The 26907-nt window shown below is 44.0% G+C and overlaps 1 protein-coding gene across 10 annotated transcripts in view; it reads right to left on the bottom strand.

Annotated features, from left to right (window-relative positions):
• AMBRA1 (autophagy and beclin 1 regulator 1) overlaps window positions 1-26907 on the bottom strand; it is a 177187-nt gene that overhangs the window by 17217 nt on the left and 133063 nt on the right. For all 10 annotated transcript variants that reach the window (XM_045065949.1, XM_045065946.1, XM_045065947.1 and 7 more), the window contains 3 exons: window positions 24006-24116; window positions 11898-12086; window positions 10887-11041 (listed from right to left, as the gene is read on the bottom strand). In XM_045065949.1, coding sequence (XP_044921884.1) covers window positions 10887-11041; window positions 11898-12086; window positions 24006-24116 — 455 coding nt within the window. The remainder of the gene's footprint in view (window positions 1-10886; window positions 11042-11897; window positions 12087-24005; window positions 24117-26907) is intronic.

Raw genomic sequence — 26907 nt, 5'->3', positions numbered from 1 at the left:
GATGAAGCCAAGAATCTATAAACTGGAGTTTTATTTATTTATTTATTTAAAAAAAGATTTTATTTGTTTATTTATTTGAGAGCACACAAAAGTGAGAGAGATCACAGATGGGAGACCGAGAAGCAGACTCCCTACTGAGCAGGGAGCCTGACTTGGAACTTGATCCCAGGACCCTGGGATTGTGACCTGAGCTGAAGGCAGATGCTTAACCAACTGAGCTGCCCAGGCGCCCCTAAACTGGAGTATTAGTCAATGTTTCTCCTTTTGGCCTCTTCAGATTTTATTTATTTTTGAAAGATTTTATTTATTTGACAGAGAGAGAGAAACAGTGAGAGAGGGAACACAAACAAGGGGAATGGGAGAGGGGGAAGCAGACTTCCCGCCGAGCAGAGAGCCCAATGCAGGGCTCGATCCCAGGGTCCTGGGATCCTGACCTGAGCTTTTAAAAGATTTTATTTATTTATTTGACAGACAGAGATCACAAGTAGGCAGAGAGGCAGGCAGAGAGAGAGAGAGAGAGGAGGAAGCAGGCTCCTCTCTGAGCAGAGAGCCCGACGCGGCACTCGATCCCAGGACCCTAAGATCATGACCTGAGCCGAAGGCAGCAGCTTAACCCACTGAGCCACCCAGGCGCCCTGTGCCAAGTTTTTTGATGGAAGTCTCAAAGAAAAGCTAACAAAACTCTTCTAGAAAAGTTCTACACCAGTAAAGAAGCAAACGAGCCTCTCACATGTCACATATTTACCTTTTAGAGTTGCTGAAGAGCAATTAACAAGTAAATACTATCAATTTGCTTCTAAGTACAAGAACTGACTTTGGAGACAAAACCCTCAAGCGACCAGCAGGACGGACAACCCAGCTCAGGTGAGACAAGGTCAGATAAATTGGGGAGGTCATTCAAGGCTGAGACCCCCAGACCTTGCTGCATAGATACTCACAACCTTCATGGCAATAGTAGTCATAAGGCACTGATTTGTCCTTGGACTATGGCAGTCCCCCGGTCCCGGACCCGTCAAGTCCTTAAACACCACTGAAAGGGAAACTCCCAAGTGCACATTAAACTAAATCCCGCTTTGTGGCAGGAAGCCAGAAAATGCCACATGAGGATCAGCGGCCTCCAGGACGCCTGATAAGCACCTGCTTGCTTATCACACTCTAATGTGGGGGTGGGAAGGAGGGAGAAGAGAGCAGAACATACAGGGGTGGGTAATGAGAGCACAGGGCATGCAGGATGGGTAGGACTCAGCTTTACATGCCTGAGAGGCCATCCAGTCTAATACTCCTGATTTCACACATGCCTGAAACTAACGGAGCCTGGAGGAATGAGAGCCTGGCCCGTTTTCAGAACCACCCAGAGATGGAGTTTCCATTCCATTCTCTGGCCGGAGCTCTCAAAGCGCCTCACTGAGGGGGGTATATCCCTCACAATTAGCCCTAGTGACAAGAAGTTTCAACAAGTTTCCCAACGCAGACAGGAGGTTCGGTAGCTCTGGCTACTCCCATACCATTGAGGGTTTCGGCCAGCAGTCTTTCCAACCCAGTGACTTGGGGAGCAGTCTCCTGACAGACACCAGTGGGGACCAGAGCTGGCTCTGTAAACTCCAGGTTCATCGGCACTGACAAGAAGGAAGATCTGAGATAGTGTTAAGGGACAGCTCTGGCCTTCTCTTAAAGGCACCCCATATTTATCTCAAGTAAAGGTTTCCTTAACACTTGTCAAGGACAAAGCTGGGTGGCCTGCCAAAAATCCCGCTCTCTGTTCTTCACCATGAAACTGTACCACCAAATTCCATGACACTGGACGAGGATTATCAGGACCTGAGGACCCTTTGTGGGGCTGGATGTAAAACCCAGCTCCTGACTCATGTTGGCAGAGTTCCGGTTTTACCTGTCTTGGCTACAGCTGCTCCCTGGTGGATAACAAATGCTGACAGCAACCCCCCTATCCCCAAGCAGACTGTTCTCATTTCTGTCTAACATCTAGGAAGGGAATTGGAATCAATATGCTAGAAGAAGGCTCAGAGGGGCCTCAGCACATCACCAGGGACTGAGTCACGTCACCAAGATCTGCATGGTTCCAAGGGAGCGAGAGAAGATAATCATTCTTCCACTTCTGGGGTCCAAGACCATCTACTGTACTCCAAAAGAAAACAGTTTCCAGATCAAAACTAAAGGGGTCTTGCTTCTTGTTCAGTGGTGGACAGGAAAAGAATGAGAGGCAACCAGAGGGCTCAGTGGGAAACCTTCTTCTCCACCCTTTTAAAATTTAGAGGAAAAATGTACTGCTGCCCTCAACAAGGTGTTTTCTCTTCGGCTGCATATCACTAAAGCTCAGACCATTAGTCCAAGCAGCAAACTGCACTGTTTAGATCAGCTCAGATAAGAAGCTGAAAGAAAAAAACGTAGCGGCTATCTTGTCCGGGTTTGGGAATCTCGTCATCTATAAAACTGGAATGGCTCCGAAGCCCCAAGAGGTCGAGCACACGCATCAGAGCTTCCCTGTTTTAACTAAGACCACGGAAGCTGGAGGTAGGAAGGGGACAACTGGAAACTGAGGCTGGAAGGGCCACGAGTGAAGGTGCAAGCCAAGAGGGCTGTGAGGAAGAAAGGAAATGCAAAGAGGAAAAATGCCTTCTCGGTAATGATGGAAATCAGGGAGGCCTTAAGCTTTTAGAGAGGGTTACTACAGGAAAATTAACTCTCTGGGAAGAGGGAGAAATCAATGGAAAGCAGATGCTAAGAGACAGCTGACCTTTCCATTGGAAATGGATGGCTACACATCTTGTCAGAGGCTGAGAAATGCACGCTTCCCAGAGCAGGCGGCGGGAGGCACTCTGGTCAGTCAATCTTTTCCTCCTTTCGAGCTGCTGATTTGCTTAGTTTCACGAATTACTGAAGTTTCTTCATCCCTCGGAAAATCTGATTGTTTTTCAGACATTTTAAGCTCTTTTACTGTCTCTAAGCCTTCCTTACATTCTACTTTGGAGTTTAGAACTTGTAGGACGTTGACTTTAAAGTGACCATTTAAAACTAAGAATCAGAACACCAGCTCACCTACCTTTCTCCTTTACTCAGTTGGAGTGGGAACAAATCTGCCTGAACACCCCTTGTCCAAACCCAAACTCCCCCAATGGAAAAGAGGAGAAATAGCTCTTTTTGAAACTTTTTTTTTTTTAAAGTAAGCTCTAGGCCCAACATGGGGCTTGAACTCACTCACGACCCTGAGATCACGAGTCATGTGCTCCACTGACCAAGCCAGCCAGATGCCCCTTTTTCCTTAACTCTTGGAAATGTTGTCCTCGGCTGCCATGGATAATCTGCTGCCTTAAAGTCATTTCTAGCCAACCTCCTGTGATTTTCTGAGACCTGTAAACTCTTATTCACCTACTCCTCTCAAAGAGATCCCACAGAGACAGAGGATAAGAATTTTCTATTTTAATTGGCTTGATGCTTTCCAAAAGCCATCTCAGGCCATTAGGATCAAAGGAGAGAGGTTCCTTCAGCTTAGGGAACTACTTTGGTGCTAAATGAAATACTGAGGCACTTAATGTTCCTAGAACCCCCCTACATTAAAATAATTACTTCCTCCTGTTCCCACATGTCCATACATAGCACAAGTTCTTGAACTACACTTGCCTTCACAAATGTCAAAGGAAAAGGCGAAATGAGTAGTTGTTCTAGATATCTACCTTGGACAAGAGAGTTTTCAATATATACCAACACATTCAATATGTTTTAGTTGATACTTATTTTTGGAAGAGGAGTGTTAAGGATGGTTAAACATTAAAATGCTTTGTAACTTATACTTAAAAATACATCAAAATGCTTTCACCTTCTACAAATGCAAGAATTGGTTCTCCTCTACCAATTTTGAAAAAACAAAATGCTTTGCCTTTTGCTTTTGAAACTACCTCCCGTGAATCTCTCACTGTGTCTTAGTGGTAGGACTAGCACCCTAAGAAACTGATATTGGGCGCATGGTGAAATGAGAAGGACACTCCGTATTTTCATAAGGATTATCTCCCTGATACTTTCATTCAATCACCATCACCACAACATGTGCTAAACACACTGATGGTGCTGGTGAGCAGGCGTGAGTGTTCATGCATGTGTGGGGAATACACAGTACACAAGATCCCAAAGGGACACATATTCCTGGAACAAATGCTGAGTGTCTCCTGTGTGTCCCGTGCAGTGAAGGTTGGGAAGGCAGCAGTGCAAAGACTTGTCGAGAAGCCAGTTGTGGGAGCCCCGGGGTGGCTCAGTTGGTTAAGCGTCTGCCTTCCACTCAGGTCATGATCTCAGGATCCTGGGATCGAGCCCCCTGTCGGGGCTCCCTGCTTCATGGGAAGTCTGTTTCTCCTTCTCCCTCTGCCTCTTCCCCTGCTTGTGCATTCTCTTTCTCTCTGTCTAAATAAAATCTTTAAAAAAAAGAAAGAAAAAAAGAGAAGCCATTTGTGTGGCAAGAGAGCAGGGTCCAGGTCCATCTTATGCATGGTGCTCCCCAACCTCACAAAATACCCGGCCCATTGTAGGAACTCAATAAAATTTTGTTGAGCGTAAAGAATGACGCACAGAATAGACTGCACTCTCCTAAGAGGCCATGAGGAAAAGAAATCATTAGAGTTACCTGAGAGGATCTGTCATGGAAAAATTCACCTAAACTAATTGTAGCTCTCCTGTTATTTTTAATGTTTTATCTTGCTCCATCCCTTCTCTGACAAACTGCATCCGAGACACCCCTGAATTCTCCCCTACTCCCTCCCCTCTTTCCCACAATGTGCTGAAGAAAGGAACTTTCTGAGGATAGATGCTTTGTACCACATCTCAGAAGTCAACTTTAAGATAATTGCAGCGGAAGCAGCTTTTAATCAACTGACAGGCAGCTTTAAGAAAATTAATGAGGACAAAATCTTGGGAAGGAGTAAATCATTTCTGACAACAAAGCTGTCTCTCTTTTATCCCAATCTCCCCTTGAAGAAATAGTACCCTTCCAGGATACAAAAATAAAATATCTTTATTTTTGGTTTTTGCCACTCAAAAGGCCAGACAAGATTAAGAAAATCTCATTCTCTTAGATATCTGGAGAATACTCCAGATTGAACTAGAGTTCTAGGTCACTTTTGAAAATCAAACTTTCAGAATCTAGGGAAGTATAGATGAGCAGATTATGTCACAGGCTAAGTTCAGGGCAAGGAGGCTACAGTGAAGATTATATACTGCAGAGTGGAGCTAGGACAGGCCCAAAGAGCCTGTACCTGTTAGTTACATAAGTGCTGGTCAGTGCTGACAGCGCTGGACACCCATCCTGCCCCAGGATCTAAGCTACAATTTAGTGGTGACTAATATGAACATTCTGGATTCCAAGTCTTTTCTGTGGTTCATTTTAATGAACTTATAATAATAATCAGTCATCACTGGGCTCTGTGAAGATGGCTGTATACATGACAGAAAATGGTTATAAAAAGACAGAAATACAACCGATGTTTCTTTATAATCAGGATGACTCTAAGTTATCCATTAATGGGCATCTCAGTGATGTATCCCATCAAAGGATAACAGCAGGTGGAATGTTAGAAAGGGGAACTCCAGAAGTACTCCTTCAGACAGGGAAGGGCCTAGAGCGAAAGATAAACATACTGCTTCTAACTTTTTAAGCTGAGGCGTCTCTACATTCTATAGCATGCAGGCAAGCAGGCAGGGGCTCGCAGTTAAGAGCTCAAGTCAACTGTGGACAGGTTAAGAATTTTAATCAGAAACGGAAAAAGGCCTCAGGGCATTAGTTCTTAAAAGTACTATTACTAGGATGCCAGCATGATCCAGAATGCTTTGGGCTGGAGGTATCCTCAATTTCCTGGAAGTGCCTGAAAGATCTGGTTAATAAATAGGAGCCATAGAAGTAAATCAGATGAGGTTCCAGAGACAGGGTGAGAGCAAAAAGGAAAAGGACAAAGGTTACACTGACAGGGGAGATCTCACTAGAATCCCTGTGCAGTCAATGACTGGCTCTCCATCTTGACTGAGTGTGCAGCCATCAGGAGGGCCTGGTAAAACAAGGACGGCCGGGACCCGCTCCAGGATCCTCTGATTCAGCAGGTCTCACATGAGGATGAGGATCCAAATCATCTCTGATGATGCTGATGTGGTCCCAGGGGAGTATACACAGAGAACTACAGCCGGTCTGTAGAGAAAATGGTATCAAATCTCCTTTCCTTCCCTGCTGCCCAGGATCGCTTGAGAATGAGGGGGATGCGTGTCTCTAGAGCCAGGGTTCCAGAAGGTGTACAACGGGGGCAGGCCGCCACTGAAAAGTAGGACTCTCGAGGTGAAGAAGTAGGGGAAGAGGGCAGTGAAGAGAAAGGGAGAGAGCGAGCAGAGAAGACGACGAGGGAGAGAAGGGAGGGAGGGAGCGAGCGGCTGGCTCTCTCCAACACCTGCTCCAAACCAGTAATCTGTCTAGGTAACAGGGGCTCCACACTTGAAGACAGTTTTACCACACAGCCACAAAGAAAAAGCTTTCAATAAAATTGACCCTTAACTATTTGAGGCTTTGCCTTAAAGAGCGCTATGCTGTTGCGCAGAGAAACGAGAGCTAAATTGCTTTCTGTCCTAGGGCTTCTCCCATCCAAGTCAAATGACGGTGTCCTCATCCATCACTTCTGCCAATAAAATAACCAGAGAGAAAAGCAAACCAGCACTAGTGAGAGTCAAGCAACCACTGCCTCCAGGCCTGCAGGGACTATGAGGTGAGGGTCCGCCTCAGTTCTTACTTAACCACGTATGTGCCCACATCCCCTACCTGTTGGGGGCGGGGATGGTCTACGCATCTGGGAAATAGAGTAGACAGCACTTTAATTCCTGTGTTGAAAGCACTAATCCTTATTCTTTCTTTCCAGCTCAAAATGCCCCAGAACCACTCCCCCAGCTGCTGACTTTTGCTCTAGGTAAAATTTACTTACACAAAAGTGGAAGAACAGTCTGCTACAGAACTATTTCTGGTGTCATTAGTAATTTTATATTTTTGTTATTATCCTTCCACTTGGTTACAACCAACGTTATTATAATGTGCAAGTTGCCACTATTTTGGAAAATTAATTGCAGTTTTCTGTTACAATATTATGCTTTCTTCCAATTAGAAAACGAAAGCAGAGAGGGCATACAGGCAGCTTAGTGTTTTGAGAATTCAGCAAAACTTCAGCTCAGCAATCTCCAAATGTCTAACTTAAAAAACCAAACAGGAAAAAAAAAACAAAAAACAAAAAACAGAAATGAACCAAAAGCCCTCCCTGGCTCCAGAGCAAGGGAGTCAGACAGAAAATAAGACACCAAGGCAGAGTGGCATCCCCAGCCTGGAAGAGGCTGGAAGGGACAGAGGGGAGGGAGAGAGAAAATATGTTCTCAGTCTTATTTTTCCAAACTTGCCAATCATTCTAAAATCAGGAAGACAGTGCCTAGCCTCAGAAGCAGAGAAGGGAAGTATCAAAAGGACGCTGGATCCTAGAAACAAGGATAAAATTAAAATGGTTCACTAAGGAGGAAGAACAGAATCCAGCATATGGTTACAGAAGGGAGAGCCCGAGAGGCCAGCAACAGCTGAGGAGAATGGGAGGTGAAGCACGGCCAGCCAACAAGCCAAGTGAGAGTCTGGTGGGAAATGGAGCCCAAAGGCCACCGTGCCCGCAGCAAGATTAGCCAAGGATCAGAACACCACGCGTAAAACCCCAAGCAAACCTGAGACTGCGCCTCTTCCTTGCCGAGAAGGCTGAGGGCAGAAACCTCAAATGGAGAAAGCAGTCATTAAGAACAGCAGTTCTCAAACTCCAGTGCGTATCAGAATCACCTGTAAAGCCCGTTTTAATCACCTGTAAAGCCCGTTTTACAAATACAAACACCTGTGCCCCTCCCACCCCATTCTTAGGTGGCTCTTCAGGCCTCAAGTGCTGTTTCTGACAAGGACAGACAAGGACCCCATGTATTCTAACGCAGGTTGTCCCAAGAGCACAGTTTGAGAAGCACTCATCTAGAGGTCTGAAGAACCGCTTCAAACAAATGCACGGAGGCGAACCAGCAGTGGAGATGTGGGACTCATCTCCCACAGAAGAGTCTTCGTATGGGACTGGGTAAGAGATCATCTCTCGGGGAGAGAGTCACTTAGTGGGAATTAAAATCAGGTAAGTTAATGCTCTGGAGGACATTCTCCTGGGACTGACTGTTGACCCAACAAGCTCACCTCTCTGAATATTACCGTAGTGAATTCCAAGACATAAGACTAAAATGAAGGGGAATTCTGGGCAGAGAAGCTTGAGGACAGGCCCATCACCAACTAAAGCATTCCTTCGGAAGACAGAGCTTGACGTGACAAATGGAGACACCCACCTATACTTACCTGTGCAAAGAGGGAGATGCTCTACTGTCCCATTAAACCCTAGCTCCCTGCTCTCAGACAAAAAGGCACTTCTTGCCTTAAACGGTGGTACAGCACAGCTATCCAAAAAAAGCTGGTATCTCTTCCCTTCCACCAGTGACTGAATTCAGGGACATTTGCTGAATGCTTTGGTGCCTCTGGATGTAAGGGGCAACCAAGACCTGGAAAACCAGAAACCTTTCTGTAGCGCAGGGGTTTAAAGTCAGACTCGGTGGACACAGGGTAAGTAAAACCTTGCTCAGAAGCCTGGATCCTGTCTCCTGGGTGAGAGGAACACTTCCCAAATGGGAGCTTTCTAGTTACTTCAGCTCCCTAAGTGGCAGATGGTGCCTACTGAGAATCAAAAAAGCCTCTCTAGGAGGCCTGCGAAACAGCTCTTGTCACGAGGCATGCAGCAGCTGGCTAGCCGCCCTGAGCCCCTTAGCAGGACAGCAATGGATTACCACATCTCCTCAGCAGACTCCTCCAACGGCACGCCTGAGCTGCCAGCCCCATATGTACCAAAATCTTGGCTTGCGCCCTGCAGCTGTTTGTCCTCGGCCAGATGTTTCTAGCTACTTATGGGAAGGAGGAACCTTGCTAGGATGGAGGACTGGCAGGCTGCACCCAGGAGTTGGGCAGGAGCCCTGGCTTCCGGAAGAGGCTCAAGATGTCCATTAGTGTTGCCGAGATCAGATCCTGTCTCTTAATGATTATAAACAATTATTCCACAATGAGGCAGGAAGGGTTTAGAAGAACAGCTGTTAGGACCAGGATTCTAGGTAGTGAAAGGCAGACACCAGGTACCTTCACCATCCAAATCTCCGGAAGAGAAGCAAAATAAGAATATGTAAACTAAACCTCAATGCCCATCCTCAAATATCTAGGTAAGAAAACAGGCCCGTGAACTCCCCATGACGTCCTCTCCCAAGCACCTAACATCAGATCCTTCCAAAGTCATCTGGGATTCAAGAAGTGGGACTCTCCTGTCAGTATAATGTCAAGAGCACAGACTGCGTGTTTCTACCCTTTCAGGGGCTTGGTGGAACATGCTGTCACCTACCACTGGTTCTGCTTGTTACCACCTAGAAATGCTAAGGAGGACATTTTCTTGAGATTCTCTTCCATTCGCTCAGCTTTTCCTAAACGCCAGCTTACTTCCTAGGTACTTGGACTTCATAAACATGGCACAGACATGGTCTTCACTCTCGAGGAGCTCACAGTCCAAGAGAGGACAAGGATACGGAAACAAGTCCATGCAGTCTGGTATGACGTGTGTTAACATGAGCTCAGGGAATCCGGCAGGGTCGTGGCACAAGGAGGGAGTGATCTAGAAAGGTCCCGCAGAAGGAAAAGAGCTGCTGAAGTCAGGTTTGAGACAGAGAGGAGGGCAGGCCAGGCACTGGTGAGAAAGGCCTTCTGAAATTCAGGGTGCTTGGAAAATGACTCAGCAGAGTCAGGGAGAGGGTCCCTGTAGGAGATGGGAGGAAAAGGCTGGCGACCACCACACTAGGCTGCCCACTTTCTGTCACTTTTTATGTAACAGATCCTATTTCTTTTTCGTTAAAAGAATGCTTCCATTGCAGGCATCAAGCATCTATATGCATCACACTAAATGAAGGGCCCTGAGGGATACACCCCTAAGGAGCTTACACTGCACCTAATTGGGCAGATTAAACATACACACCACTCAGCTAAAGAAAACACAAAACAACACATAAACAAGTGCATAAAACTATAAATGGCACAACACAATGTGCTAAGGGAATTCACAGGTTCTTAGCTTGAGACAGAGCTTAAAGACCATCTAATTAGAGAACCATTCAAATGCTCAATTCCCCTTGGCAAAAGCAAATGAGCCCCCATGGGAACTCAGAAACCAGTATGGTTGAGTCCAGAAGGCCACCAACCCCACCATACCCAGAAGGCTATTATGGCAATACAAAAGTGTCTCTACCTGAGACAAGAGAGCGTCCCAATAGGACTTTCCTCTGCTAATGAAATGGATGAAACGGTTAAGAGCTTAGCAGCTACCCAAAGTCCTCATCTTCCAACACGATTATAACTCACAGAAAAAGAACATTTCATGGTATACATATATCACTTTTTATAGCTTGCTTCCTGAAAAAAATTTTTTTTTTTTTTTTTTAATAAGCATAAGTATTTCTTTGGGTCCTTCATGTATCTCCAGACTAAAGGTCTCACACTGCGGTAAGGAAGTACTTATTCAGTTTGGGCTACAACCAAAGATACTCTCAGGCCTGGGGAGCTCAGCTCAGATCTAGGGTGTGAGGAAGCTCCTGCCTTTTAACAGCCTAAAGCTTCTAAAAGTGAAGCCTGCTGGTCACAGATGGGCTGGACTGCACTCTTTCGTACTCCTTACAAACATGCTACCTCTAGCCCTGACTGGAAAGTCACAGCACTGTCCTTTACTACGAGTCTGGAGATGCCCTACAGTGGAGGCCTGAGCCACGGCACTCACCCTCATGGAGGTCTCGCCGCCATGGGCTTGTTGCAGCCTGAAGACCTGGGCCACCATGTGCTCTGTGGAGGGATGCAGCAGGATCCTCCTCGAGGCCAAGCCCACCATTACGTATCGGCCCATTGGGGACAGGCTCACCGAAATGGCATTGGGACCTGAGAGCCAACAGAACAGAGAGACATTTCCCAGAGTTCTTGCCATCACAAGGAAATAATGTTCCTCTCACTCTTTTTCTTTCTTTTCTTTACTTCCAATTTGCATCTTTGGTTACCCAGGGGCTCTCTCATAGGAGTGCAGAAGACAATGACAAGGCATGTCAAGTATTGAGTATAATGTATGACATACAGAAGATACTTGACAAATGCTAACCATTGCCATCATAGCACCATATCTTAAAAAGCTGGCACCATACTATAAATACCACTTTGAAATCTACTATTTCCACTTCATACACAATGACCATTTTTCCACCATTAAATATTCTATAAAAGCATTTTAAAGGCCAAACGGTATTCTGCCCTGTCAGTGCACCACCATTTATTTAGGCCATTCTTCACTCTTTGACATTTTTCTCTGTGATATGTAACACTGCTGTGAACATCCCTGTATATAAATCTTGGTATTGTTTTTCTGATTATTTCCTTAGAAGTGGGATTGCTGGATCAAAGAGAACATAAATTTTAGGGACTTTCAATACACAATACCAAACTGCCTCGCAGTGTATGAGCGTGCCTGCTTCCCCAAGCTGTGACCAAGGCTCCTCCTTTATCCGTGGCTGGCCCAACAGGAGCACGTTGGTGACACTATCATGGCAGGAAGGACTCTTACTCTGAGAGTCGTCTGTAATACTACCAGCCAGGACTCCTGCAAAGCAATCTTCCTCTGGCCTGTGCCCCAGGAAAGCAGGGGTAGGATATGACCATTACTCCTACCTAAGCTGTGCCTCAACTAGGAATGCCCATGCCAAGGCACCAGCGTCCCTGTCACTAAGTTGGGCTTCCTATCCCTTACCAAATCGCTTGGTGTAGAGCATTTCACCCAGGTTATGGGGGGCCAAGGAGTACACTGCCAGGATGCCTTCATCAGGAAAGCCCCTTTGGCTGCTAGGGATGAAAGCCGCCAGGAGCTGGCCATCTGCAGAAATGTCACAGCTGGCATCATTGTAGATCTTGCAGTTCTGCACCAGCACATTCACGGAAGCTGCATCAGACAAAGAAAGAAAAGAGGGTAAGAAAGTTTGGAGTTGATGGTGTGAAAAATTCTGGGCCAAGAAATTCTGGGGCTTCTCTAAGGGCCTGAACCCTCTCTAAAAATGCTAAAGGCCGCCTTGTCAATCAAACTAAAACATCATAGAACAAGGAACACAAGAGACAGAAAAGAGACATGTCTTTTACCACCTTAATAGGAAACAACAGATACTCAACACAATCACAACCACCTGCTGAGTCTCAGCTCACACTCAGGAAACCTCATTTGAGAGAGATTAGATAAGGAAAAAGTTATTAAAAATTGTTCCTGGAGAGCCACTCAACAGCTGCTATTGTCCAAAAGACCAAAACTTAAGATGATTGAAAACGCAAAACCACTGATTCCAAGAGAAACGTGATTCAGGTAAAGCTTCCTTGGAGTGAGAGTCCTGCCACACAGCTGCTATGCAACCTTGGAGAAGGAAGTCATTTCATGAGTTTGTGTCTGATTTTCTCATTTCAGAGAAATGGAACAGTTAGAGACTTCAGTCTTCTGGACAGCCCCTTGCCAATACGAATCCCTAATGCCACAAGAGAGGCCAGACAGAAACACAGCCCAGCAGCGGCTGGATGGCTGGAACTCTTCATTTCTCACTATGCTCTAGGCCTTACCCGTACCATATGCAAGCACTCAGGGGCAGCCCCAGTCTGTATTTGGCAGCTACCAAGAATTAAGCCCAGGATCCTGGGGTGCCTGGGTGGCTCAGTTGTTAAGGGTCTGCCTTCGGCTCAGGTCATGACCCCAGGGTCCTGGGATCGAGCCCCACATCGGGCTCACTGCTCGGCGGGAAGCCTGCTTCTGCTCTCCCACTCTCCCTGCTTGTGTTCCCTCTCTCACTGTCAAATAAATTAAAATCTTTAAAAAAAAAAAAAAAAGAAGAATTAAGCCCAGGATCTGCCAGGCAGCAGGCTCTTGGCTCAACGGAGCAGGATCGGGGTGGGGGAGAGGGTGGTGGAAGAATGTGTTGGTGGGGATGGGGAGATCCTGCTCCACAGGACAGAACTAATGAGATGTTGGCCAGCACTGGCTCTGTGCCTGCATGCTTTGTTTTGGTTTTCATTCGAATCTCCAAAACCCACTGTGTAATTCCCTGCCAGGAGGATGTGGCTTACCCTTGATATGAGCCTGGGAACAGAGCGCCCAAACCATTGGCACAAGCAGAACAGCATAACACATCCAAAGGGACCAAGCTCCTCTGGGCTTTGTCTCACTTAGATCTACTTCAAATGCACATGCAAAGAAACTTTTTTGTCCTTCTCTTATTTGGAGATTACCTGGATATCCACTGTCAAACACATTATGGTAAAAAAAAAAAAAAAAAAAAAAAGGAAGGAGCAGGGAGGAAAGAAGGAAAGAAAAGAAAGGAGAAGCCAAGCTCAGCTGCTCTTACCAGATTCCAGGTGATCTATTCCAGGAAGCCCAAAGGCTTTCCCTGGAAGATCAAGGGCAAGTTTCCCCAGGAAATTACTTGAAGGAAAACAAAACAAAGAATTGCTTTTCAGAGGCCTTGAGGCTTAGGCCTCAGGGACTCAGAGAGATTTCTAACACTCTATATTCATCCTCCTTTCCCTGTGTTGCTAATGAAGCCACAGAGATGACAAAATGATCAAAAAAGACATCAGAACACATTGATTAGGCTATTGTGCCAACTCTTCGGGGCTGACACCTACAGCACCATTACACACAAAACCCGAGAAGGGACCACAAGGATGTCTCTGTTTGCTAACTAATAAAATAATGACATCCAAATATTCACTGCTATCACCATTAGGGCTCTGTACTGCTCAACTTCCAACCCACCATCTGCTCTACCCTGTGTGGCTAGATTTATCTAGTTAGCACTGAGACCGTCTGCTCCTTACTCCGGGTCCCAAGCCTGTGCCAAAAAGATGACAGTCTCTTCCTCCTTTCCTGGATTGACACATAATTCCAGTTGGGGATATATAAAAAAAGGGGTGGGGGAAGGAATAGGGAAGCATCAGGAATGAGTCCATCTTGATTTTCTAACCTTGAGGTTGGCACAACCTTCAGAAAGATAAAAAGAAACTGACAATTGAGACTATAACCACCAAACTTTAAGACAGTTTTGCATAATTACCATTTATTCCACATTTAATGTCTCAGAAAATGCATGGTGGGTATTTTATGAAAGTATGCTTTTCTGTCTCCCTGTTATATAGCTCTTACTCACGTGCATTAACACGCAACTCTGTCAAACGTACAGAAGCCTATGGTAACCCTCAAAACTCACCACCAATATAAAAAAGGCATTTAACTGCATACTGTCAGATTAATTCCTAAGTGGGGCCAGGGTGGGAAGGAGAGTACAAGTAAGGTTTTCCTTTTTCTGGAAAGCTTGGCTCTAAGCCCCTGAAACACAGGGCATATAGATAAAAAGCATTTTGTCAGCCTCTAATCCAAGCCACTGTGTTTGTATTTACTACATTATGATGATTCCAAATCAGTGGTCACCTCCCAAAGTTCATCCCCTTCCCACCAACCCCACCCAGTTTCAAAAGCGCTCCCGGGTCACTGCAGTGAGCAGACAGACAGACATGCAGATGGTAAATGCAGAGAGAATGCTGAAAATTCAAGCAGAGCTTCTCTGGCAGCAGGTTTAATTGCAGAAACCGTGCAGCTAGTGATCTAGGGTTTCACTCCTGCCCTAATGAAGGGGATGTGGCAGGCACATAGTGATCTGGTAGCTTCCTTTCTGGAGCACTGGGTGGTGTGTTTACAATTTCATTTTTATGTCAAAGTTCCAATTAGCAGCTTACATTTGCTGCTCGTTGTCTGTTAATTTCCCACGTGGAAATTGAAATGTTCAGTAACAATGGTGAGTGGTCACTGCTCCAATCCACTGTGCCACTTCTCATAAGGCTGAATTTTGATGAGTTAATTTACACAGGACAAGATTTCTTAGACCTGTTACCTGTTACTAGGAAAGTAATGCACTGATGACAAGGACAACTCACTCTTTTTGGACTCAACAACTGAGTCTTTTGGACTCAACGTTAAGCGGGTAGAGAAAAAGGTGAAGTGAAATAAAGCCCAAGTCACTGGCAGCCCACACACTACTAGAAATCTTTGTTCTGCCCCCTGCCTGGCCTTACCACACTGCTTTTCAAGTGTTAGCATGTATCAGAATCACCTGGAGGGCTTACTAAACTACAAAATGTTGGGTGGGAGGTTGGGTGAGCCTGGTGGTGGGTATTGTGGAGGGCACCAATTGCATGGAGCACTGGCTGTGGTGCATAAACAATGGATTCTGGAACAATGAAAATAAATTAAAAAAAAAATAAAAAACAAACAAACCAGAATGTTGGGGTGAGGTCTGAGAACTTGCATTTCTAACGAGTTCCCAGGTGTCTCTCGTGCTGCTGGTCTGGGACCACCACACTTGACAAGTGCTGCCTTATCAAACAGTCCTCAATCCCTGAGCTGTAGATGTAGCAACCTGCCCTGCACTTAAAGGCAAAAATACATGTGGCGAAGGGTGATGGGGCAGCTCAGAATGGAAAAAAAGGTTAGGAAAGAAAGGATTTTTCAAATCAAAGCTGCTTAAGAGCTTCAGGGGGCAGCTCCAGGGGGAGAAAAAGTGATGTAGAAGACAGCAGGAAGCCATGTTCCAGACTCTGCAATGTAATCTCCTCCTAATTATAAATGATTTCCAAGTGAAAAATGCCCTAGCAGGGAATGGGAGGGGTCAGAAATAGTGATGCCTGGAGGAGCAGATGGCTCTGCCTTCCTATCAGCTCCATGAATTATAAACAAACACCTTGCATGAAGGCTGATCTGTTGTCAGCCGGCCAGATGAGGCCGAGCAAATGATCAGCAGCTACAGCACTTTTGCAAATGCATTAGATACCGATTTGGAAAACAGGAAGGGGTTTGAATCAGCAGGAAAACTTCCTTTCGGCTACCTCTGAGGCCCTCAAGGTGCAGAATAAGACCTCCTACACAGCACTCCAGATGACACAAGCAGCCCTTCCCAAAGGACGGATGACTACATCCGTGGTATGGTATCTGTCTTCCACCACTCAGCTGCCGATTTCTGAAGGCTGGTGCTGGCAAGGGCACCCAACTGACCAAAGCTCTTTACCAACAAGAGTTCACTCTTAAAAACCAGAGTGAACTCAATGAACTACTTTTTCATGAAGTGGTCTTGAGATTATCTACTCTATGAGGTCTTTTCATAAACTTCTAAACTATACAGAGAGTAATTCATTAATGCTGCATCCCAACTAAGAGAAACATGTGGCAAAAATCTTTAACCTAACTCCAGAGAAAAGTTAAATACCATTCAGGTAAGTCAGATGACCAGCAACATAATGGCTGTTGGACACATGAATAAAACTCTAGACCAGTGGCTCTCAGGCACGAGCTGTGCCAAAGCCAAAGGCTACCCTTCACTGAGAGATGCATGGTGTTCAGAAACGAATCCTACAGCAGAAGAGATCCCCTACTTACTTTTCTCACAGCTGCATCTGTCAAGAGTGATGCTGCCAACTATAACTAGACTTTATTCAGACCAACCAGCCAACAAGTTAAGAGCTAATGACAGGAAACACAGATAAAAGTGACTGGCATTCTAGAGGGTAATACCATGGAAAGGAACATCGACTATCATTGGACATATGTACCCTAAACTGGGCATATATGGAATTTGAACCATGCATGATCCAAACTAGTCCATCTGGTTGCACATGATGCTCTCTGATCAACTCCGGTTTTACAAGAGTCAGGATCAAAAGATGTAAGAAGAAACACAGAAGGAGGATTATAGGAAGCTGTAGCTGGAACAAGTTAAGGCCTATACAAAACATGTTAAGGACAACCAGAAAGACCATCAAAGCTATGCTAGCAGCATATTCAATGCTTGTATTCTGAATATTTTGCTTTTCTATCAAGGCAAATGATCTGCGACTGGGTAGAAATGACAGAGAAGGATGGGAAGCCCATTACAAATAAGGCAACAGGGTGAGAACGACACCTTGTTCACATGAACATCACTCTCCAGAGAGGAAGACTACATACCTCAGAGTAGTAAAGACAAGGGCTCGGGGGAATTTATAGTGCTATTGGCCATACTCTCAAAGGATCATGCAATTTTCTAGAAAGAGACATGATCAAAATAGCTAGCACTCACCAATCATTTACTTTATGTCAGACCCTGTTCAGAATGCCCAGTATTATTTACTAAATTCTCATAACAATTTATGAGAGGTTTGCACTATTACAATTCTCATTTTATAGAAAAGGAAAACAAGGGACGCCTGGGTGGCTCAGTTGGTTAAGCAGCTGCCTTCGGCTCAGGTCATGATCCCAGCGTCCTGGGATCGAGTCCCACATCAGGCTCCTTGCTTGGCAGGGAGCCTGCTTCTCCCTCTGACCCTGCCTGCCACTCTGTCTGCCTGTGCTCGCTCTCATTCTCTCTCTCTCTGACAAATAAATAAAATAAATAAAATCTTAAAAGAAAAAAAAAAAGAAAAGGAAAACAAAGTGTAAAGAGATTAAGTAACTAACCAAGGTCATACTGCTAGAAGGCGGTTGACCAGGGATGTGAACCCAGATAGTATAAGCTTAAGAGCTCATGTGTTGGGGCACCTGGTTGGCTCAGTGGATTAAAGCCTCTGCCTTCGCCTCAGGTCATGATCCCAGAGTCCTGAGATCAAGCCCCACATCAGGCCCTCTGCTCAGAGGGGAGCCTGCTTCCTCCTCTCTCTCTCTGCCTGCCTCTCCGCCTACTTGTGATCTCTGTCTGTCAAATAAATAAATAAAATCTGAAAAAAAATTACATGTTTAACCATCATAGGACAGTTGACAGACAGAGTTATCAAAGAAGTATTTCCCCCTACGCATGTAAAAGTAAGCATGCATGCATCAGGCCCAGACCTTTAAAGTATAAAAAGTGTAAGTAATTCCAATTCTATTTAAACTGTTCCAAAGAAAAAAAGAAAACCTTCCAAATTATATTTATAACACAAGCATAGTAACATTGATACCCAAATCCATAGATTTCATAAAAAAGAAAAGTCTGGATAGAGCCAACTCACTGACAAGTATCAGTGAAAAAAGTCTATTTACTAAGCTACAGGGAAGGCAATTTACATTAAAGACTACTCCAAGAACCAGGTGGGGTTATTCAAGAAATATAAAGAGGGGTTCAATATTACAGCATCTATTTACATAATGATTATACTATTAGGTCAAAGGAGAGGGGGAAAAATACGATCATAGATACTGAAAAGTTATGACTAAATTGAATATCCATTCTTGATAAAAACTCTTAATAAAATAGGAAGAGATGACTTCCTTAAAATGATAAACTAGTTCTAGTTCAACCTAAAAGCCGGCAATATGCTTACTGGGGAAAAGCCAGGGGCATCTGGCTAGCTTAGTCAGAGAAGCATGTGACTCCTGATCTCAGGGTTATGAGTTCAAGCTCCACACTGGGTATAGAGATTACTTAAATAAATAAAATTAAAAAAAAAAAAAAAGTATTGGGAAAAAGAAGTTTCCTACTAAAATCCAGAGCAATATGAGGATGACTGCTATTATTTAACATTGTTTTGATGGTAGCCAAAGCAAACATACAAGAAAAACAAATACACAAATGTAAAACTTTGAATGGAAAAGGTAAAATTACCATTATTTATGGATAACAAACCTAGAACATGCAGGAGATTTACCTGAGTAACAACTACAATTAGTAAACAATTCAGTAAGATAGCAGTAGGATTTTAAAAGCAAGCTTGTAACAGTAAACTTAAGAACTGTACAGGATCGAGGAGCACTGGGTGGCTCAGTAGGTTAAGCATCCAATCCTGATTTCAGTTCAGGTCATGATCTCGGGGTGGTGGTATCAAGCAACGAATCAGGCTCCACGGTCAGCAAGGAATCTGCTTGGGATTCTCTCCCTCTCCTGCCCTTCCTCCTGCTTGCGTGCATGCACACAACTCTCTCTCAAATAAATTAATAAATCTTTGAAAAAAGAACTATAAAGGATCTATATGAAGAAAACTTTTTACTTATAGATTTTATTTATTTAGTTGACAGACAGAGAGATCACAAGTAGGCAGAAAAGCAGGCAGACAGAGAGGGGGGAAGCAGGCTCCCCACTGAGCAGAGAGCCTGATGCGGGGCTCGATCCCAGAACCCTAGGATCATGACCTGAGCCGAAGGGAGAGGCTTTAACCCACTGAACCACCCAGGCACCATTCCCCCTTTAAAAGATTTTATTTATTTATTTATCAGAGAGGTGAGTGAGAGCTTAAGCAGGGGGAGTGGCAGGCAGAGGGAGAAGCCGGCTCCCTCCCTGCTGAGCAAGAAGCCCCTTGCGGGGTTGGATCCCAGGACCCAGAGATCATGACCTAAGCCACAGGCAGACACTTAACCAACTAAATGAGCCACCCAGGCATCCCTTAAGAAAACTTTAAAACATTACTAAGAACACAAGAGAAACTTGTGGAAATGGAAAACCATACCATGTTCTTAAATCTAACCATAAAGATACTGAATCTCCTTAAGTTAACATAAATTTAATGTGACTGCAATAATTACATTAAAGGGAATTTTTTTTTGGGGGGGGGGTGAAGGGAAGAAGTAAAGTAGTTTTAAAGTCCATACAGGAGGGACGCCTGGGTGGCTCAGTTGGTTGAGCGGCTGCCTTCGACTCAGGTCATGATCCCAGCGTCCTGGGATAGAGTCCCACATCGGGCTCCTTGCTCAGCAGGGAGCCTGCTTCTCCCTCTGCCTCTGCCTGCCATTCTGTCTGCCTGTGCTCGCTCTCTCTCCCTCTCTCTCTGACAAATAAATAAATAAAATCTTTAAAAAAAAAAAATAAAGTCCATACAGGAAAATAAAACTGCTTGAGCAAACAGGACAATCTGGATTAAAAAAAATAATAATAAGAGATAGTTTCCTACCAGATTCTAAAACACAATGCCTGAAAACTTAAACCCCTGTGGTACTCTCACATGAATAATTAAACAGATCACTAGGACAGAATGGATAATCTAGAAATACATCTAAATATACACAGGAAAGTAAAAATAGGATCAAAGGGACAACCCATGGGGCACCTGGGTGGCTCAGTGGGTTGAGGCCTCTGCCTTTGGCTCGGATCGTGGTCCTGGGGTCCTGGGATCAAGTCCCGTGTTGGGCTCTCTGCTTGGCGGGGAACCTGCTTCCCCCAGCTCTCTGCCTGCCTCTCTCTGCCTCCTTGTGATCTCTGTGTGTCAAATAAATAAATTAATTTTTTAAAAAAGAGGACATCCTAAATCACTGGGAACAAGTGAATTACTCTGTAAACTGATTGGGACAAATGAGCGGCCATACTGGATTAAGGCTAGATCATACTCTGCTTGTTTGGGACAAGGTTAAACTTCTAGTGAATTGAAGACTTAAGGGCAAGAAAAAAGCTAAAATATAAAAGTACTAACTGATCTTCCTAATGATGACACAAAAATCTGGGAACCATAAATGGGAAGCTGGATAATTCTGACTACTTAAAATAAGTTCTATGACAAAAATAACCTTCAGTAAAGTCAAAAGACAAATGACAACCAGGAAACTCCCATTGTAAGTTGATTTTCTGATTTAGAAGGAGTTCCTGTTGAACTGATAAGGAAAAGATCATCAATACAATAAAAAATAGGTAAAGCACATGGACAGGTCAAGAAAGGGCAACATAATACACGAGCTAAGTGTGTGAAGAGGCACTCGATCTGCTTTGTAATATGAGAAATATAAACTTTAAATACCTGCATACTATTTTTTAACCTATCAGATTTGCAAATATCCAAAACATACGGTAACACATTCTGGAAGCCAGAGTTTAGGGGGAACAGGCATCCTCATAAACTGCAGGCAAGAGTATAAATTGGCATAACCCCTACCGAGGGTGATTTAGGAGCATCTACCCAAATCACAGACGTATGTGGTCTTTGTAACCACAATTCCATTTCTAGGGCTTTATCCTATAGGGATTTACCCTGTAGATAACCTGGCCCAGGTGTGAAATGGCAAGCTGCAACATGTTTTGTATAGGAAAGACTGAAAACTATTTTTAAAAAGTTCCTCAGAGGAAGAATGGTTGAAAAATGACTGATTAAAAAATGGAACCTAGAGATTCTACTTGGACAATGGAATACTAAGCAGTCATTTAAAAAGAAAGAGTAAACTCTATATACTGGTATGTAAAGATCACTAAGATATATTATAAAGTACAGAAAGCAAAGTACAGAAAGTATATAACATGGAAAATGAAAAAAAAAGACATTTGCATTTGCCTATATATACACATATATATAATATCCTTGAAAAGATACACACAAAACTGCCAATTGTAGTTGCCTCTGGGGAGAAATGGGCTATAGCTGGGAGAAGAGTTGGGAAACTTCTCACTGTCTATTATTTTACAGTCTAAATTTTTTGAATAGTGAATATATTTCAGATTATAATTTTAAAAAGGTAAACAATACAAACAGAATAACTAGAAATAAATTGTGGCAAAGAAGATCTGGGCCAGAAATCTGGAGATGAACAAGCAAACTTGGTATTCAATAAAGGAAAAAGTAGACTGCAGTTGATTCCCAGCAGAGTTAAAGAAAATATATTGAACATGTGGCTTATAAGCACTTAGAAAGAAAGAAATGATTGCTACTGTGGTTTCACTAAGATCAGGACATGAAAAATTAACCTCATTTTCATGGTCTGATAAGGATACCAAGACAGGCATATCGGGAAATGCCACAGACAGAGACTATCTGGATTAATTTAAGGCATCTGACAAATTCTTACAGTACCTTGCAGACAAGATTAAAAAAAAAAAGCTGTGGGCTACAGTTCTGAACACCATGCCCAGGGTACTAATTCAGGAACCAAAGTCAACAAAGAGGAAGTCCACGGCAGTATCACACAAGGCCCAATACAATGATCTCGCTGACCAACCATTTTTGCTAGTAATCCAAAGGAAGACAGAGAAAGTGTATCTGTCAAATTAGTAGGTGATGTAAAGACTAAGAGAAAAGGACTGAATCCAAAGTTCAAACAAACATTGAGAGGGAGGAGCTAGGAAACGCAACTGATACTATGAAGATAAAATTTAATAGAAGCAAATATAAACCTGTTTTGGTTTCTTAAACGATTCAAACTGCATAAACAGAATGGTAGAGTCTCAATTTCTTAATAATTATCCAAGAGGGGCGCCTGGGTGGCTTGGTGGGTTGAGCCGCTGCCTTCGGCTCAGGTCATGATCTCGGGGTCCTGGGATCGAACCCCACATCGGGCTCTTTGCTCAGCAGGGAGCCTGCTTCTCTCTCTCTGCCTGCCTCTCTGCCTACCTGTGATCTTTCTCTGTCAAATAAATAAATAAAATCTTTAAAAAAAAAATTATCCAAGAATTTGAAGTGACTGCACACTGAAAAGTGGCTTCAGGAAAAGCTGCTGAAATCTCAGGCTGAATTAACACTGTCCAAACCGCTATTGTGCTATGTATGCACTGGACAGCTCGCAGCTGGAGTTTTCTACTCTGTTCTGGCTCCCCAAAGTCAAAAGGGAAAGTGAACAGAACCATCAAGGACTTGGAAACCAGTCCAAGGTTTCTTGTATTTCAGTAAAAGGAATCTCAGGAAAAAAGTCTGGCCTGAGAGGAAAGATTCAAAGAGACATGGCAATTTATCTTCAAACAGCTGGAGGACCACCAGAAGAGGTGTCATTAGATACATTCTGTCGAGATTTAGAGGTAAAACCAGGACCACCGGGAAGAAATAACAGCTTGGGAACAAGAACAGGAGCTTATCAGTGATGGATCAGGCCATCTTATCAGATAGTGTGACTATCATTTTTATCAAGCAGAGGCTGAGCTGCCACTTCTTAGGAATGTGCGAGTCCAAGTGAAATAAGTTGTCTAAAATGCTGTGATGGGTGGCACAAGTGGTTAAGTGTCCAACTCTTGGTTTCAGTTCAGGTCGTGATCTCAGGGTCCTGGGATGGGGCCCTGCATCAGGCTCCATGCTTAGCGAGGAGTCTGAGAATCTCTCTCCCTCTGCCCGTCTTGCTCGTGCTGTCTCTCTCTCTCTTTCTCTAAGATAAATAAACAAAATCTTTAAAACCTAAAACAAGGGGCGCCTGGGTGGCTCAGTGGGTTAAAGCCTCTGCCTTCGGCTCAGGTCATGATCCCAGGGTTCTGGGATCGAGCCCCGCATTGGGCTGTCTGCTCAGCAGGGAGCCTGCTTCCTCCTCTCTGCCTGCCTCTCTGCCTGCTTGTGATCTCTGTCTGTCAAATAAATAAAAATCTTTAAAAAAAGAATACCTAAAACAAAACAAAATGAAATGAAATGAAATGCTGTAGTGAGCAAAACTGGGATATGGGATTGCAGAGGTCCTTGGAAGCTGGGAAACGGACGATCAGACAGACACATTAGACACATTTGTAAATCACATACCAACCATGTCATTCACTTTGTTCCATTCAGCTCTGGATTAATAAATGAGTTTACATCACCACAGTCTTTCCTCAAGGGACACAGGGGCTTGCTCTCAGTTCCTATACTCTTCTCTTTCTCTGCTTCTCCGTTCCACTTAAACACTGAGGCTTAGTATGATGAGCTACTGTTGGTGAACTCCCCAGAAAAGAGATACCTTCGTCTTTGTGTCCATCTTGGCATTGCTCCTAGCACAGGTCGCTGCTCAGGGTGGGTGCTCAAAACATGTCTGCTGAATTACTGATGGAGAGCTGCAGGAATCGAACTGGGGAATCAGCTGCCCAGCAAGATGACAGAAACTCCAGAGCTCCATGGGTTTCTGAGTTTGGGCTCACCAGTAAGAAATACCCCTTCTGCCAGTACCAGCTCTACGTTGGCTTACCATTACTGATTTCAGGAAGGTCAAACTTAGTGAAGTCCCACCACTGGAGCCGATAGGTAGTATTGGCAATGTTACTGGCCACAGCAGACTGTCCATCACCAATCACTGCCCCTGGTAGAGGAGAAGAAGAGAGCACAGTATAGTCTTTATCCACGTTTCCCCTGCAAACATAAAACAGTATGTACTGGGATCAGCAGGAGAGGGGGAAGAGGAAGAACCATCTGCCAAGTCCCCATCTCAAAGAGAAACCAGACATATCTCAAGAACAATTCTACTGGAAACATAATTTCATTCATCAGCCCCTCCCATGATTATTTAACATTTCCTCAGTGCCAAAAATGTGGCAGGTACTGTATTATGTCCTGTCTGGTAGACTCTCAATCTAGAGACAGAGGAGTTTTCATAAAAATGCACGGTGTTGGTGGGGGGGGGCGTGAAAAATGGGAGCACAACATTAACACAGGAAAGCCACACAGAGAAGCATTTCATTCCCGGGTGTCTTTGTAATAGGCAGTGGTCTTTGGGAGAAAGCATCTCCTCCTTTGTACATGACCTTCTTCCTAATAAAACATCTCAAAAGGAGGCTTCCTCCAGGGAAGAGGCAGCCAATATATAACTGATTGGATCGTTAGAGATGGTGAAGAACAAACAAATTCATATTTGTTAATTTCTTCTGGACCCCTGGTATGTAACACAGCAGAAATTTATGAGTCTGGCTTTTCAGTATCTGAATATTTTTATTAAGGCAGTATTTTACAAACCCCTCCCCTCCCCGCCCCATGAGAACTTCCTTGAATCTGGATTCACTTGAAACATCTCACAGTTTAACTTTCCCTGAGATATACACTTCTGTATGACATTTTTTTCCTTGGTAACCAATTAAATAAAAAATGGATTTTTTTTTAACAGGGTGACACTTTAATTTGCAGTTGTATTTCATTTACATGAACATGTCATTTCCTCCTCCTCCTTCCGAGGTGCATTTCATACACAACCACCCTTTTGATCAGACAGAGCCAAACCCTCTTAGGAGAATAGAACACTGTTGCATGCGAGACAACCTAAATGATATTCTCTGCTGCAAATCACCTCCTACTTTAAGAAACTGAACTTGTTAGAACTTAGTAGCCTTGGAACAATGGACAATTTTATACCTAGATTCTTCAGTATCACCACCTTCCTCCTTGGCATATCACTGCAAGAGGGTCCTGTCATCTGTCCCCCATCCCCCTTTTGGTGAGCTTCCTTTATTGCTCTGCCATTCCAGATCTTTCCCTATTCTCTCCTCAAATGGTCAAGAGGTCGTTCAGGAAGAAAATGTTCTCCATATAAGCCAGAAAAGTACTCTTCTCTCTTTTCTCTAGTTGTGGCAAGCTACTACATGAGAAGACTCTCTTCACCATCAGTTTATTATTGTAGTGTCCTCATCCCAGTTTCCATTTGTAAAGAAAGGAAAAAACAGTTTATTTCCAAGATGATAATAATACTGCTACATTATATACTCTCAATATGGGTAATATTGCCCCCATGGGGGCAAAAACTGTTCATGGGGAAATCTTAGTGCAATCACTACCTCGCCTCAGATATACTGTAGTACATGATAGATACACAGCCTATCTGTAATATTAAAATTTCGTGGGGGGGTGATTAGGTAAACACTGTCTATTAAATCTCCTTAGGAGGGAAATACTTAAGTGAAGGTTGAAGAATACTGTTTTAGATAAACCAATATGCCCACCACAATTTATTCTTTAAAATCTTACAGATTCAAAGACATAGACCCAAATGGTCATGATCTCCCTGAAGTCCTGAGAATGACAGCATTTGGGAAGGTCCGAGAATGACAGTCCAGTGACCTCAAACTCCTACTGAGGACCTGTGCATATCACTCAAATGAGGTAAAAAAATATATGTCCTTAATAAGTTTAATTTTTTTTTAAAGATTTTATTTATTTATTTGTAAGAGAGAGAGAGTGAGAGCAAGCACAGGCAGACAGAGTAGAAGGCAGAGTCAGAGGGAGAAGCAGGCTCCCTGCGGAGCAAGGAGCCCGATGTGGGACTCGATCCCAGGACGCTGGGATCATGACCTGAGCCGAAGGCAGCTGCTCAACCAACTAAGCCACCCAGGCGTCCCTTAATAAGTTTAATTTTTATAGAATATTCTATAATAATTGAATGCTGACTTGGGAACCTGACTTGGGAACTTTGCTGAACTTCTTCTGGGTCATGAGGAGGGTAAGCTACATTTAGGGCTTTCTTAACAGGGGACTTTTTTATATTTTTTGGTGGGGGGTACTTTTGATTTTTTAGGCCCCCTTGATAGTGAAAATCATTTTTTAGTTCTAAGGTCGACCACTTCCCTGGAAAGAATTACTCAGTTTCACTCTGGTCCAGGCTCAATATCATTGAGCTTATGAATTGTCCCCCTGGCTTGCTTATCTAGAGAGTTGACATCTCATCTCCCTCTGACCACCAGTCCTTCTCACACCACTATAGTTCCTTATCACGTCCTCCAACTTTTAACAGAAAAGCATAAAACACAAAGTAATAGAAGGTAAGTTGATTTCTCAGTAGATGATGAATGAAACGTTAGCTGCTAAAAGAGTAGGAAATAAACTGAAGAAACAAACTCCGTATTCTAAGATTTTAAAATCTGGAGGGGAGGGTGGGACCTACCATCAGGAAACCAGTTAAGGAAAATAGCAGCTGCTTTAAGAGTGCTGGGGATCTGCAACGGGGAACATGATGACAACTCCAAGCCCAGCTCCAGAAGCTCCTGTACCATCCATGCCTCCAGAAATGTCTTCTGGAGAACAGCTGTGCAATGTCATAAACATGGATGGGTAGCACTGTGTGAAAGGGACTGGGGAGGTGTTCTCCGCCAATGGTGCCAGAGCGCTGA

The sequence above is a fragment of the Mustela putorius genome, unplaced genomic scaffold, assembly GCF_011764305.1.
Source record: "Mustela putorius furo isolate JIRA1106 unplaced genomic scaffold, ASM1176430v1.1 tig00003859_pilon_pilon_pilon, whole genome shotgun sequence".
Classification (NCBI taxonomy): domain Eukaryota; kingdom Metazoa; phylum Chordata; class Mammalia; order Carnivora; family Mustelidae; genus Mustela; species Mustela putorius.
This window is presented reverse-complemented; position numbering and strand designations above follow the sequence as displayed.